The 15,515-nt window shown below is 44.7% G+C and overlaps 1 protein-coding gene across 3 annotated transcripts in view; it reads right to left on the reverse strand.

The window, feature by feature from the left end:
- Window positions 1-1,451: 1,451 nt before the first annotated feature.
- Window positions 1,452-15,515, reverse strand: part of csrnp3 (cysteine-serine-rich nuclear protein 3) — a 33,974-nt gene continuing 19,910 nt past the window's right edge. Inside the window, exons 3-7 of one of the 3 annotated variants that reach the window (XM_049015405.1) lie at window positions 14,030-14,084; window positions 10,141-10,304; window positions 6,359-6,618; window positions 5,294-5,590; window positions 1,452-4,889 (exon numbers count right to left, since the gene is read on the reverse strand). In XM_049015405.1, the coding sequence (XP_048871362.1) occupies window positions 3,804-4,889; window positions 5,294-5,590; window positions 6,359-6,618; window positions 10,141-10,288 (1,791 nt within the window). In that variant the 5' untranslated portion in view covers window positions 10,289-10,304; window positions 14,030-14,084 and the 3' untranslated portion in view covers window positions 1,452-3,803. Of the gene's footprint in view, window positions 4,890-5,293; window positions 5,591-6,358; window positions 6,619-10,140; window positions 10,305-14,029; window positions 14,208-15,515 lie in introns of all 3 variants that reach the window. The other 2 variants (XM_049015415.1, XM_049015423.1) reach the window with 2 other exon arrangements.

Here is a 15,515-nt window from a genome sequence, read left to right on the forward strand (position 1 = left end):
TAAATAATGGATATCGTAAAAAGAGGCTCGCCAAATATGCTTCGTGTTGGGTTTTCCTCATGAAACGGTGTAGTATGTCAGGAATTTCTGCCAGCTCCTAGATCCCCAGAGATTTTTCTTGCTGGCTATTTTCCACTTAGATTCTTTTTTTGTGCTCCATGATATTAACTTTTAGGTCACTCTGCTCTCATTAAATCTTTAAACATTTTTGGGACTTGACTGCTTGAAAGGACTCTTTCTAACAATGACCCGAACTGAGTAAGTTAAACAAAAATAAACACTTTTATGCCTGCTCTCGGTTTGATGGTATTTTATAGGTGAGAATGTTTCATTCTGGCCCCAGTTGGACTGCCATTGGACACTTGCTTGGACAGGTGTTCAAAGAGGCCAGTATATGAATGACGATATTTATCTGACCCTAGTAAATCGTTTCACTTTTCAACAGGTTTCTATGACAGAGCCGTTAAGGTATCCAACCTGTTCCTCTCGATATGCAGCTACAGTTTGCTTTAAACCTGTGGCAGTATATTACACTCCCATCGATTAACATTAAAACTTGCTAATAAAGTCTGCTTTTATATAAGACTGTTTGTATAAAGTATGTGAATACTTCGCCATGACATTAGCCAAGGCTAACTTATTTCTAGATAAGAGAGGTGCTGATATATTAGATAAACCCTTTGTTAATGTAGTGACACCTGATAATACGTCATTGTTGTAGAAAACATTGAAGCTGTATGGGAAAAGGGCAAAATCACGTATCTGATGACTCTGAATCATAACTAAGCTTTGTTGTAGTAAATCTTTTGAAACGAAAGATTTCCAGACCAAAAAAAAACAGAATTCAGAAAAAAAATTCCAGGATCAATCTGTAGACTTTAAAATTTTAAATTATTTTAAATTTTCAATATTATGTTAAATTCAAATTAATGGTAAAATTATCCTCGAGCTTATTTTGAGCATAAAATCAAAGTTCGGTGTTTCTTGACACAGACTGTGTTGTTGCCCTTAGCTCACAAGTTAACACACAAGCAACGCAGTGTGTTTGTCTTTAAAGAGTACTTCCAATTTGCGAGTGAGAACAACATGGTCTTCAATTTAACTTTTTCAATTTTATCTTTTCAGGCTTGAGGCACGAAAGTTTGAGGTGCACAAGTGATCGGGATTAAACGTAGCTAACATCTGTCAAATGTTACATTCTGCACCACTAAACGTGAAATGTAACAAATGGAATTCTTTATTTCAAAGTCTCATTAGTGGAAAAACAAAAAGTAAACCACGATATTTTGGCTTTGAACAAGTGATTAAAAACCAAAACAAAATTTATAAAATCTAGCTAAGAATTATTTGTGCAAAAAAAATTATATATATACCAGTTTTCATTGAAAAGCTGCATTAACGAAACAGGCACATAAAACACAGAGCGTGAAAAAAACTCACTATAAGGAATATTGAAATATTGAAAACGGACCTTTTATCAATACAGACTGTTGCAATAAATCACAATAAATACACATTTCGGCATCATTCATAATAAATACAGGGGGGGGGAATCGTCAGTACAGCAGAGCAACACAGACTTGGATGCAGCGTCAGTGCGGCTCACGCGCGTTCCAGCAGTACAGCGCGCACCCGAGAGCTCTGTGCCGCTGGAACATTGCCAGAATAAAAGACCAGGGTCCAGTGAGAGTGGGGAGTGGGTTTGACGAACTATAGCGTCGATGGACATCGGACCTTTCCGCAATCCGTTTATTCTTTATCTGTTAGCAAACTCTATTGATTTTGACAACATTTATGCTTATGCAAAAAGTAATACATCTGTTCTCTACAAGCTGTTCTCACTATTGCCGTCTCCCGAGTCGAATTATCGTTTTAATATTAACATTTCGTTCAATCTGATTTGATGGAGCATTCAACGATTTTCCTTCTGAAATCCGATTATCCATCTACGAAGCTGTTTCGTATCCTGTGACTTCACAAAGGTATGAGATAACCAGGGTGTCATACTCGTTACATACAAATATACTATTACTCGAGGATTGTCAGACTCTGAGTGCTTTCTAAAGTCAATTACGTGTATTTCTACAAAATCCGTTTAAGTGTCAAATTTAATATAGACTATGAATGTATGGCATCATCATATAATATATTCAACTGTCGTTTCATTATCTTATAGGTCGTGATATTTAAAAAATTAGTCGTAATGTAAAAGTATTGAAGTAGAAGCCATTGTAAACACAATAAAGCAAATCCATTGCACTCTTTTGTAAATGCTATTGCACAAGGAATAGATTTTTTCATTTTAATATAAATACTTTCTCCCATTTACATCTAAAGCTCTCATTGCAAAGAAGCATTTATAGAACAATAGAAAGATCTACAGTTGAAAACAAGCATTTCTGTTTAGCTTGGCTCCGCCTCCTTTCTGAAATCCTGTATGGCATGACCACATGTAGGTATTGCATGATCACATGACCACCTTTGCCACTGGACCTGCTACCAGTCACCCTCATGTTTGTGGTTCTCGTACATCTATTAAACATCACAGTACTGCTTCTGGAAGGAACTAAGGTCTTATACATCAGACCTTTTCAGACAGAATTATTGACAGCATTTTGCGAGCTTTCTTGCACTTACATTCTCAAGTATATAGGCCCATGCCTTTTTAAACATATCCAAACATATCCAATTGAAAACCATAAGGTGCAACACTTCATAAAGATAGTATTAAATGTATATCAAAGTGCTACAATAGGAAATCCCTGTAAGTATAGGATACGCTAATCTTAACCTCCAGAGAAATGTCAAATTTGAGATCATTTCTCCCTCTTCATCAAGTATGCCTTCAGAAAGAAAAGTTTCAAATTAAACCGTTGCTTGTGATCTTAATAAATGCGAAAGTGTGTAAAATATACCGATAACTCGATGCAAAAATAAAGTAGCCTACTGATGTCTGTCTATCATTGTTCAAGTATTGGCAATTAAGACATTTACATGCCGACTACCCCTTCTCCGAATTGAATTAAGTCTAAAAAGTGCAAATTCAAATGCGGATTCGATTTACATGAGGCCATGGACGACTCGGATCAGCTTGTGCTTCTGGAAATTGAGCCAAAAGCAGAGGACATTAAACATAAAAAAATATGTCTTTAAGCCTGGACTATCATGCATATACAAGAATAAAAAAGCACGTATGTAACGACACAAAATACTGCTCGTACACCAAACTGATATAGCTTACAATTTCTGAATAGATTTTTAAACCCCTTTTGTCAGTTTTGCCATTAATGCTAGACAGATGAAAAATAACATGCTTTTAATTATCAAAACATTTATAATTTTACATACACTTAATAACTCCGTAAATAAACAGCACAGAGTAATTTTTTTCCCTACACTCGACATGGACGTATATAAAAGATCTCACTATATCTGATGGAAACTAGAACATTGACCTTGATTTTACAAGTTACTTACATTGCACAGGCCTAAAGCTTACACTTAATGGTCTTTCGGTGTCATATATTAAATAAAAATGTAACGGAACTTTAAAAACTTAAAAACGGGACAGTTTGACTATATAGTCCCTTCATTATAAACTCGATTTGAAATGGACAAAAGTATGAATAATGAAATCATTCCCCTTTTAATTAAAATACAAAATAAAAACCTTAAGCAAAAGCCAAGTTTCTCCTTATACCGCAGTTGTTTAATCTCATAACTACCAATTCATTAAATGGACCATTATGGCTTTAAAAAATTATAATAAAAATGACAAAAAAATCCTTAACATATGAGGTATGTTACACTGGTGCAACCTGGGGGAAACTCTCTAGTATTGCAGGGTTCTGTCTGCTGTCTGGTAGAGGTGGGACTTCATTCATGCCACTGGCAACCTCTTTTACCTTCTCAGCCACGAAGCAATTCCCATTGCTGACATAGCGCTCCTGGGAATTATTGTTCAAATAGTTTTGAAACTCCATCTGGGCACGACCTCCTGGCTGCTGGCGATACACCCCACCTGGCCGCACGTTGTCCTCCTGATCGGGAGAGCGGACAATGACTGTGGAGGTGCCGTTTGCCAAGCCGAAATGACTGGCATAGGGTTCCTCAGGCTGCCCGTTGTAGTCTGGGTACTGCTCTGAAGCTGCGTTGAAATTTCCGTTGCCGTTGGCGACCCCGTCTTGGAACGGAGAGACCTCGCCATAGGACTCGCTGGTGGGGTTGGGCGTCGCATTGATGGACGCAGTGTTTGCGGTTTCCAGCTGATAATACTCTGGTGGAGTGCTGCTAAAATAACAGTTGCCATTGGTGTGGTTATCTTGTACCATTGCACCATCAGAGTAACACAACACAGAGGACAGAGGTCCAGCTTCACTGTGGGACCCTGGAGACATGATGGAGGTGTCCTCAAAACTGTCCGACTTGTCTTCTTCGTCATCCTCTTCTTCAGAGTCGCTGGCAGCCAAGCTCTGAGTGCTGGAGTCGGTGAGGCCACTGCACAAGCTGCTGGCATCATCTTCCTCATCCTCATCGTCCTCCTCCTCCTCATCATCCTCCTCCTCCTCTTCCTCCTCATCCTCTATGGGCTCGTCCATCTCCTCGGCCGCCTGGAGGTGCATGATCGCTGTCTGAGGAACGGTGTCCGCTAGGGAATATTCCAGACCGTGCTGGGCTGGTACCAGAGCGCTGCTGTGCATGTTGGCCTCTCCATGGTAACCGCCGTTAGCGGTCGAGGCCTGTTGTTGCTCCCTGCTCTTCTCCAGCTCCAGCTTCATAATGGTGTGCAGGAAATGAGTCCGTACCCTAATGGGGTTGAACTCGATCCTTCCTGCCGCGTTGCTGCAGCCCTCCTTCGTACAGCCGCACGGAAAAGACATGCGGTCCACCTAGGACCAAAAGACCAAACGTCAGAACCTACATGAGACACTCGTTCATCAAGCGCATGCACCATAATTCTCCCAGTGTAATTAATGATTAAACGATGTGGCCTTCACTCTGATCTCAGCGTGATGGTGAACGATTAAATCGGAGCTTATTAAAGAAAAGCTGAAATTATTTCTGCATCAAGAAGTGAAAAACATACATAACATTATTAAACATTCAGTCACAAGGAGCTAATCTTTTTTTTACTAGCAGTGTACAATTAATGTGCAATTCATATAGCATAGTGAGCTCATGCACTAGTCACGGATTGCAGAACGCATGGATTTCAGCATTGTCCTTGCGAGCAATGCATGATGGGTAGATGTGTGGGCTGCTTGGTAGCAGCAGCCCATCCGGCTCCGTCTACCTGGCACTTGATCCCCGCCATGCTGCAGGCGCACGTCTCCGGGTCGCAGAAGATCCTGCAGTCGCAGCCGCAGTCCTCCCTGGAGACGCGGATGGCCCGCAGCTCGTGCTTCTCCTCCACGTCGATCTTCTTGACTCCCGAGGCTCTCAGCAGGGCCCGGCGCTTCTTGGTGGTGAGTGGCTGCAGGAAGAAGTACTCGTCCACCTCCGTGTTGTCCAGGTCGATGTCGTCGTCGGAGATGTCGTCCACCGTGAGCACGCTGGCCTCGTCAGACTCCACGGTACCGTTCTTGGTCAACTGAAATGGGTGGATTTGGTCCGGTCAGATCCAAAAGAATTCACAGTAACACTTTGCTTGATGAAGCACAAATACTTCATAGTAATTCAGTTCCTACACAAGTACAAATTATGAAGAAATATAGTAGGTATTTCAGATAAATTATGCTTTATGATTCATTAATAATGAAAAAACTTTCACTTTTCACTTGTGTTATTCATTACTTGTTCCTTCACAAAAGTTTATAGAATTAACAGATAAACAGATATCAAATATAGCAGCTGTGCAATAAATATTGAATCATGATTCATTAAGGATGAATAAGCTTGAGATAAGTATGTCACACGCGTTACTCATTTGTTCCTTCAGTAGTTCACAATGGTTTACAGAATTAACAGATATATTAACCAATACGGTAACTGCTTGAGATAAAATACCGAGATTCACAATTCATTAATGATGACCGAACATGAGATCAGTATGGAACTAACACACGTACTTTGCGGTTAATTATCGCAGAACTGAAAACTAAATACTACATTAGTTGTACCCCCTTAGGTAGAGTGTTACCAAATTCGCACACAGACAACATAACAGCGTAAAAATAACTTTGACAACAACCGTCTACCTTTCGTTCATGTGATACGAATCACAGTATTGATATGACAATTGACAGACACTGAAAGCGGTCGTCTATAAACACTTACTGACATGACACCTCCATGTTTCTGGACTATTAAACCTTGCGTTGTTAACACTGGAGATCTGCAGATCACGGTGTTCCCGTACCTTAAGTTTTACGGTGTTCAGCTTCTCCTCCTTCAGGTGGTCACGCAGCATGTCCCGGTGGATCCTCTCCTGCTCCAGGGCGAACTCGCCCAGGGTGTACTGGCGCACGCCGCAATGCCGGCTGGACATGCCCAGGGAGCTGCCACCCTGACTGGGCACGCTGGTGAAGCCTTGTCTCCGGGTGAAGTAGTAGACCGTCACCTTCTCGAAGTGCACGCTCCTGGTCCTCATCCGCTTCTCCCTCTTCAGTATGGAGGCAGCTGGGATCGGCAGAGGAAAGACGCTGGTCGAACTCATCGTCCTCCTACTCTCGCCGTCACTGCGTCATGCCGTCATTTAATATCAACTGGTCTAGGCTAAAACCAGTGTTGCTTACAACAGGTTTGTTTTTTTTTTAATCCATCAGTGCATCCTCCAACCGCTTATCCAGTACAAAGACACAGAGAACATGGAGTCAATTCCAGGATGCACAAGATTAAAATTTCTGAACTTCTGGGGGAGGGGGGGGGGTGGGTTGTAGATTAGCATTGATTAAACTGTTTCGGTCTGGATCTGGTCCACCAATTGACTGCCCCTGCCTTAGAACCTCTGCCAATCCAGGGAATGGTGCGCACACACACTGGGCAATTTAGAGTAACCAGCTACCAATTCTTGGTTTGTGTCTTTGGATTATGGAAAGAACACAGAGAATTATACTGTGAGTCTGCACGACGCAGAAAGAGCATTACAAATACCATGCAGAAAGCTGGGGCGAGATTTGAACCCACAAGCAGAGGTGTCTGTAGCTCTGAGTCTCCCCAAAGATTTTAACTGTTGTAATATAGGACAACAGTTGTATGGAAGGAACAAGACTAGTATATTAATTTCATTCATTTGTTTACAATTATTAAACAGATGCTTTACTCCAAGGCAGTGTACTATTTATTTATTTTTTTTGGGAAAAGCAGGGTCAGAGGTCTTGGTCAAGGGTCCAGTGGTATTGCACTCTGCCAACCCTGGGATCTGAACCAGTAACCTTCTGGTCCACCAAACTAAATTATGGTTAATTAAATTATGTGGCATGTATACCTCCAGGGTTGGGAATTTGAATCCAGCGCTATGCGTGTATGGAGTTTGCCTGCTATTCCAGAGCGTGCACCGCCTTCCTCTGGCATGAAGGCTAATTGGCATCTACGGATCACCCGCGGTGCACGAGAGTATGTGCACTCTGCTACGGACTGGCGCCTCTCCCAGGGTGCACCCTGCATGGCGCACCAGGATTCCCGGGATCGACTCCAGGCTCCCCACCACCCTGTGGTGGATGAGCAGTTATAAAAGATTGATGGACGGATGGATGTATTATAGTGGTTAGAATAATGCACGCAATGTACCATTTGTTTCTAAAAGCATGACTGCTCAATTTAATTGGCTGTCAGCCCTTCCTTGGTCTGACACTGATATTCTGCTCCACAGCTTGATAGCTGCACAAATTGACCTCACTCTCCCTACAACATGGCTATTTGCTTTATGAGTCAATAAAAAAAAATATGAAGACAGTTTCACCCCCCCCCCCCCCCCGAGACCTTTTTGAGGACCCTTTTTTGGACGCACCATATGCAGTGCAAGAAGATATAATATGTCATTACAGACACCCCACCTCTCAATGCGCCTAAATGTTACCTTTCAGTAGCATCCTCTAGGGGGGGGCGGGGGGGGGAATAGTTCAAAACAAAATCGTCCTGGTTCTAATTTGGATCGTGAGAACTCTGAACAGGTTTTCAACGAGCCTCCCCCTGATGTAGGACAAATTGCCAACCATCTGTTCCAGACAGCTGAAGATGTGCCCCATGCCACAAGGGCGATGTTCGTCCCCACAGACACGACGCTCCCGCAAGTCGCCCTGCTGACAGGAACCGCCAGGAGGCTCCAGTAATGGTTCAACTCTGACATCATCACTATTGCTGTACCTTTGAAAAACATTAGCAATTCTATCGCTAAGTTCACCATCTGTACATTAATATACAAAAGCATAACAGCTCTGGTGTCATACCCAAGCTTCACTTAGTAGACTTTATATTATAAACTATCCATCCATCCTTCCATTTTCCAAACCGCTTATCCTACTGGGTCGTGGGGGGTCCGGAACCTATCCCAGAAGCAATGGGCACGAGGCAGGGAACAACAGAGGACGGGGGGCCAACCCATCGCAGGTATTATAAACTATATATATATATATATATATATATATATATATATATATATATATATATATGCTAAAGTACATTGATTTTCCATAAGTGATTATCCGATATGGAATAACGGCAAGCTTGGAATGGATCCCAAGAACTTGAGAAGATCCTTACCCAGGGAAGACTCAGAATGCGATGCCAGTCCATCACAATTCATAACACATATTTACATGCTATAACACATTATAATCGGAGAAAAACATGTTCTTCGTATTTCTTTCCAAAGAACTGACATCAGAAAACAATTTTAAGGATGGAATCAGATCCCAACAGCATAACTTTAAATCTGAATTTGAAGAGTATGTGTGTCTGACTAACAGAAACAATCAAACCACATCCCTCATCCGTCTGCGCCTTGAAATGGTTGAATACTGCGGCCAGAGAAGTATGATTATTGAGTTATGTATGCATGGGTACTTGGCCAGGTGCAAAGTTTATAGCATAACATTGGTTTCATTACAGTCTCCCAAAATTGGAGATGAAAAAAGAGTCACTGCCAACACAAGCTACTGTAAAAAAAATAAAATAAAATCTGTTCGGCTATATTCACGAGAAACTCTAGAAAACACATTTTTTTTTTCCCAGTGTCCACCTACACAACCAGTCTAAGCTTCTGGGGAACGCCTGGCTATACTGAACTAGATTTATATAAAAACAAAAAACTGAATCTTCTGCAATGCTTGCAGAAAAACTACCGCGAGGTGAATGACCAGTAAGATTAGAGAGTGAAAGCGAGGAATGAAATATCAGTGGGAGGAGCTGTGATCTTTGGAGAAGGGCAAGAATTAACTGGAGGACAGTTGAAACATCGACACTGTTCTCATCTACCCTCTAGTTTGCGTGGGTGCTGAGATACCCTCCTCGCCACAATCCCTGCAGGACATGCCAACGAGTCTGTGGTGCATTCTGGATGCTAGGATGCACTTTTGACAACAAAACCGTGAGCCACTGGGAAGACGGGGAGTGGGGTCGGGAGTTGCCCCTGGGCCACGACCCAAAGATCAAAGCACATCAGACGGTGACGGGCTGTCTTGTTCGAGCGTGGGAGACGTGACTCCTTTAACCCTGCAGGGACTTGACGGACGCTTCCATTTAATGGGCCGCAGCGGAACAATCGGCTCACTCAGCCGAGGTGCTTCTAGAAAAGTCCGAGGCCTCCTGTTGGCAGAGCACTCGTTTATCGTTATGGGCTGTCGCTCCGCTTGCCGCTGCTCACTCAGGTGTCTCCAAAACAGGAGTCAGTCTCGCAAGCTTTCCCGCTCTGTATAAACAGGGGGCTCCTCGCAGACTGGCCCTTATCTCTCTTACCACGCCACTGTGAAAATCATTCCTTAAATTTTAGCTCTTACCTAATTTACTGATAAAATTAACCCCATCTTAAATCGTCTATCGAGTATTTACTGTCAAGCTAGCAAAAACAGTCATATTGTTGAAGGTGTTACTGTTGCTAATGTTTACAGTGAAAAGATAATTCGGTGTTAGCGATTTTGACAAGAACGTGATGCTTGCTAAGCAGGGAGGGACAAAAATATGGTAGAGGGTGGTGTAACTTACGGGTAAAGTGGCTGGAGGCGGACGGATTGACGCTGTCACCGCTCTCGCCGCTCTCGCTGCTGGAGGCGTCGTCGTCGGACTCCCGCGGTGAGGAGCAGGGGGAGGAGGCCTCCACCTCCTCAAATTTACGCTTCAGTATGCCGCTCATGGTGGCGAGTCCGCACCTGGAACAGAACGAGGGACTTCACCAGTGACCCGGCACTGCACCTACTGCTGGCTCCCAAATTTAGCGACATGCTAAAAAACTCCTCATAGGTGGGAAGGGGACACTAATCGCTCAATTCCTCCCCCCCCAAGTCACCAACAGCAGCCCTGTTCGATTTGATGAATTGATGGCACGTTTGTTTATATGCTCACTAGGGGAATTTTATAAAAATCAGTCAAACATTAAAACCTGTCACTGGATTCGGAAACTCTCACCGGAGGTTGTGCAACGCGGCCATTCATCTGAGCTGACAACGCTGCAGTGTGTCTCTTGATTGAAAATAACCGTTGACTTAAAAATTAATTACATTTCTCTCCCTGCAGAAGATGGGAGTGGGCTGCCTGAACACGGTGTGCCTGGAATTTTGATTCCAGGACACAAACACACACACACACGTTAAACACATGCATGCATGCTGATGCCACAGCTGTAGGAACCGGGGGGGGGGGCAGTAACCCCCAGTATTGAATTTGGCTTCATTGCCTTCCCTCCCCACCCCCCAATAAATAGACCTTTGCATTTAAATTATGACGCTATGTCCCTCACAATATCAAACTCTGTCCTACGCCCTTGGGTGACACTAGCGATGCAAGAAGAAACATCCACATCGATGTGTAAATAACCTAATTAACCCGGCATGCTGCCGGAGTGGGTTCAGGGCAGAGACGTGGGAAAGCCCGCATCTCAGCCTGCTGACGCGGCGGTAAGTCCCCAGTAAACAGTGCGTGCATTTATAAAAGGGCTGCTCAAAGAGAATGAGAGAGAGAGAGAGAGAGAGAGAGAGAGATGCGGCGCCCGTTTGATCTGCCTCAGATCCACAGTCCAGATGTTGCGGTGGAGGCAGGTGGTCTTGAGCCAAGCAGCGGGAGCTGGACCTCACCCATACGGCGGTATCGCCTCATTAGCAGTGCAACGGATTTAGGACGCGAAGCCCAACACCACCCCCGCCCCAACCGTAGCGTCTGGGCTTTCGGAAATGTTGCGCCTCTATGGTCCTCCCTACAGCCTTCCCATTTCTATCTGGTAACTGGACCACAGGCGATGCTGGGAAACAGCAGTTCTGTCGCACTGATTTTAAAATTCCAATTTAGAATTTAGCGTCAGAAGCCGTACACAAAAACTACAGGTGCGAAAGCAAGAGCCTGTATTCTGCAGAAGCCTTTTGCTGCTTGAGAATCAAAAGCTCGAATCTCATTTTGATTTGAAGTTAAAGGTTAAAAACAGCAGACAGGTAGAGGAATGCTATATTTGAGGCAATACTCTGATGGGCCTCATTTTACTTCGTCAGGATACGAAGGTTTATCTTAAATAAAACTGCGACGAAATTTTGCCCAGGCGTCTAAACAGACGCTGCTGGGATGAAATGGATGCGCCGAGAGGCTTTGGGGGGGGCCGGGTCTGTGGAGCCTGGCTGGCTCTCCTTTGGGTTCCTTTTGAAGCAGATTGGAGGGGGGGGCAGATGAGGTTTAACTTGTCGGCATCTGGCAAAGCGACTCGGTCCCAGACTTCCATTTAGGGGGGTGTTTCTTCAGCCGTAGCCCGAGCTGCAGCGCTATCAGCTGAATGCAGATGCGAGCATTGCTTCAGACTCGGTGCCAGCGGATCGCGTGGGTGGTGGGAGGTGCACACACCACCCCCGTCACTGCCCAAAAGGGAGTCGGGGGGGAGGCGTTCTTCTCAACCCATTGTCAGCTAACGGAGTTATCAAGTCTGCCAGGAAACATGGAATCAGCCGTCCAAGGGGAAAAAAACCACCCTCTTCATTATGTGCTCCCTCCCATCCTAACTGACGGCACAGTCTATATCAAAAAGAAATGTCAAATAAACAAAAGCTAGATGACAAAAATAGACCCCACAATGCTCCCAGCAAAGGATTATACTGGGAAATGAACAGAAACAGAACCACACAGACTAATATACGGTGTAATATGCTGTGTAACTTACAGTCCTGTTGTTTTCCAAATTTATGCTCCCATTCAAAATTATACCACCGTAATACAAATGCAACCCTGTTTTCCTAAATCTGCCTGGAGTTGTGCGTGTGTGTGTGTGTGTGTGTGTGTGAACTCTGTTTCCTTTGTCACTCATACATATTGATGCCCTCCTTAACAAAAGCAACTGGCCACTCTTTCCATGGTCTACCTTATGACACACACTTGACCTCTGACCCCTGGAAGTGTACACACCTCTTCCAGGATAAACGATGGACAGAGCCGGGGCAAATAAGTCAGGTTTAGTTCATCTTCTGGACACACTGCAATTCCATCTCCTTAAAAATCATCATAATTAGTTCCCCCTTGTTGAAAGCCCATTCATGTTCTTAGCCCATAGCAGATGCTGCACCCAGCTTTGATACCCAAAGTGGTTTCCATGGAGATTCTACTACACTTGTACCATTAGTGATTTCATATCTAAAGCTAATTCTATGGCCCACTAAGCACATGCACACCTTTATATCTAAAGCACATCCCAGCGATTGTACTGCGGCGTACTAATGAAAACAAAAGCCCATTATATATTACTAAATTTTTCATCTAAGCAGCTCTTAAACTGTCATAAGATTCGATAATGGCCACCACAACTTTAGAAGCTATGGTGCTAACTGATGTTTAGATATCGATTCATTTCTCGTGTTGGGTTAAGGGGGGTTAAGATCTGATGCTTGAGAAAGCAAGCAAGCACACACACAGGTTTGTGATTATATCTTTGTGGGGACTCTATGGAGTAACCCCCACCCATCCCGAACCGTAACCATAAGTAACCAAATAAAATACAAGACTTTTGGCATTTTTGGTTTTCTGACTGCATTATTCACGGATCTTAATAACATGTTTGTATTATATTATGGGGGACATTTGGTTCCCACAAAGTAATATAAACATAATCCACACACACACACACACCACACACACACACACACACACACACACACACACACACAGACACACACACACACACAAGAATCTGTTTTACTGTTTCTAGGGCCGGGCAGCCAAAATGAGAACCAGCAATAAAATACCTGCTTCCAGAAGATAAAATCTGCCTTCAAACAGTTCTGGAGCTGCATCTGATTTCTTGGCAGTAAAAAAGCTGTACGACCTCCTTACAGCTGCCCCCCCCCTCCTCCCCCCCAACCATAATCAAAGCCTGGGACCTGGAACACCATGAGCTGGCATGACATCATATACATAGTACAGTATGTAATGACAGGAGACTCTGCTGCTTCACGGTTTACCAGGCAGCCAGGGTGGGTGGGTGGCTGGGGGGGGGGGGGGGGTGCTCGTTATTCTGCAGGAGCCATGCAGCTCTCCCTTTGTCTCCTGATTCCAGAGAGCCACGAGGAGGTGGCGGCAGGGCGAGAGAAATTCCGGTGATGAGAAAAGACAATTGTGCAGAAACAGGAAGCCGAAATGCCCCGTTTTCCCTGAAGGCGAATCGCGACGTGCAACCCAGGCACAGCACCCCCTTTGGGCGGAAAAAGAGCACTGCGTTTGCAGCCAAGGGTAAGGGAGGGTCTTCCCCTCCCCGCGAGTCAACGGCCGCTGGCATGACATGCAGAATCCGAGTCATGCGTGCCAGAGCCAGGCGGCGCGAACTTACACCCCCCCCCCCCCCCCCCCGGCACCGGTGAGCCCCATCCGGCTCAGAACGACCGGCACGGAAGCCCCGGACTCGGCCACTGACCTGTCTCCCTGTCCCCGCTGGTGCTCTCCAGCTCCTCTGCCTCCTTAGTGGAGCACTGAAGAGACACAGAAAAAGCACACAGACAAACAAAATGAAGCGATGCAAAAACCGGTGGGGCTTCGTGAATGAAGTACTCCCATCCTGCTCTAGCCCACTGACGTCTGCTGACCCCTGCAGTCTGGGGCCATGAGGAAGAGAGAGAAAGGGATAAAGAGAGGGACAGAGAGAGGGGGTTAGGGGAACTTGACTTTCCCAGACCCTACTCCAGTACTGGTGCCATATGCTTTATTGTTTCATGTTGAAGCTCACTCTCTCTTTCGCTTGTATGTTCCCTCTCTCCCTCCGTCTCACTCTCTCCCTCTCTCTCGCACACTCACATACACACACTCTCTCTCTCTCTCTCTCTCCCACTTGCTCACCAACCACACAAAGACTCATTAGCTTCCACTGGCTGGAAAGCTGGAGTCTGACTGGAGCAGAGGCAGCCTGCAAGATCACATGGGTGGGATGTCTGAGAGAGAGAGAGAGAGTGAGAGAGAGAGCGAGAGGGAGGGAGGCAGAGAGGGAGAGAGAGAGAGAGAGAGAGAGAGAGCCAGAGCCATGCATGCCGGTGTTCCCAATGTCTGCGGATATTTTTACAGTGCAGGGCCAAGGAGGGGGGTGCCACAACTTGGCCAGATGCACAGGGGCACGAATTTGGACTGGGGGAGACCCTCCCCCCACACTTGGGTCACATGTCAGGGAACCCCTGCCTTGAGACTGGAACCAGGGTTCTGTAGGCTCAGGTTATAACATATGCATATTTTCTCTCTCATTTAAATGTTAATTTAAACAAAGTCCTTTGAATGACAATTACCACTTTTAATTGTAATTCGGGGAACAAAAAAAAAAATTTAAGTTGACAATAACTGCAAAAAGCATCTCTGAAATAAATACAGAGATAATTCTCTAAATAAAGGCTTCGGTGTTTTGAGAAACAATAAAATAAATACTCTATGCATTATAACAGTATGAGATTTCAAAGGAAATGATCCAGGTGCATCTGAAATGAAAACTTCCGCAAAGAAAGATCGCACACAGAAGAGCTCACTGCCTAATCACGGTTTCAACTATATCGATGATTCACTCACTAATTAGCGGAGACTGACACAGGGCGCATGCAACACAAACAAAACAGGTGCTGCCGATTTAATTATTAATCGGTGCAAACGGCCAATTTGCGAGGGCGGCCTACTGCTGCAAATCAGAGCGGATTTTCAGCGGCTGGTGGGTCTGGAAGGTGTCGGTGGAGGTAGTGGGCGGGGAGTTTGCATCTATGGAGCTTTAAGCACTTCCTTCCCCAGAAAAACTGAACAGACTCTGGTAGGGAGACGCAGTTACAGAGAAGTTGGGGCAGGGTGGGGTGGGGTGGGGTGGGGGGGCATTAGTGAGGAAAGCACTGCGTAGGTTTATGACCAATGATTTATATCCAGCTGGGTAACATGGC

This window comes from Brienomyrus brachyistius, chromosome 1 (genome assembly GCF_023856365.1).
Source record: "Brienomyrus brachyistius isolate T26 chromosome 1, BBRACH_0.4, whole genome shotgun sequence".
Classification (NCBI taxonomy): domain Eukaryota; kingdom Metazoa; phylum Chordata; class Actinopteri; order Osteoglossiformes; family Mormyridae; genus Brienomyrus; species Brienomyrus brachyistius.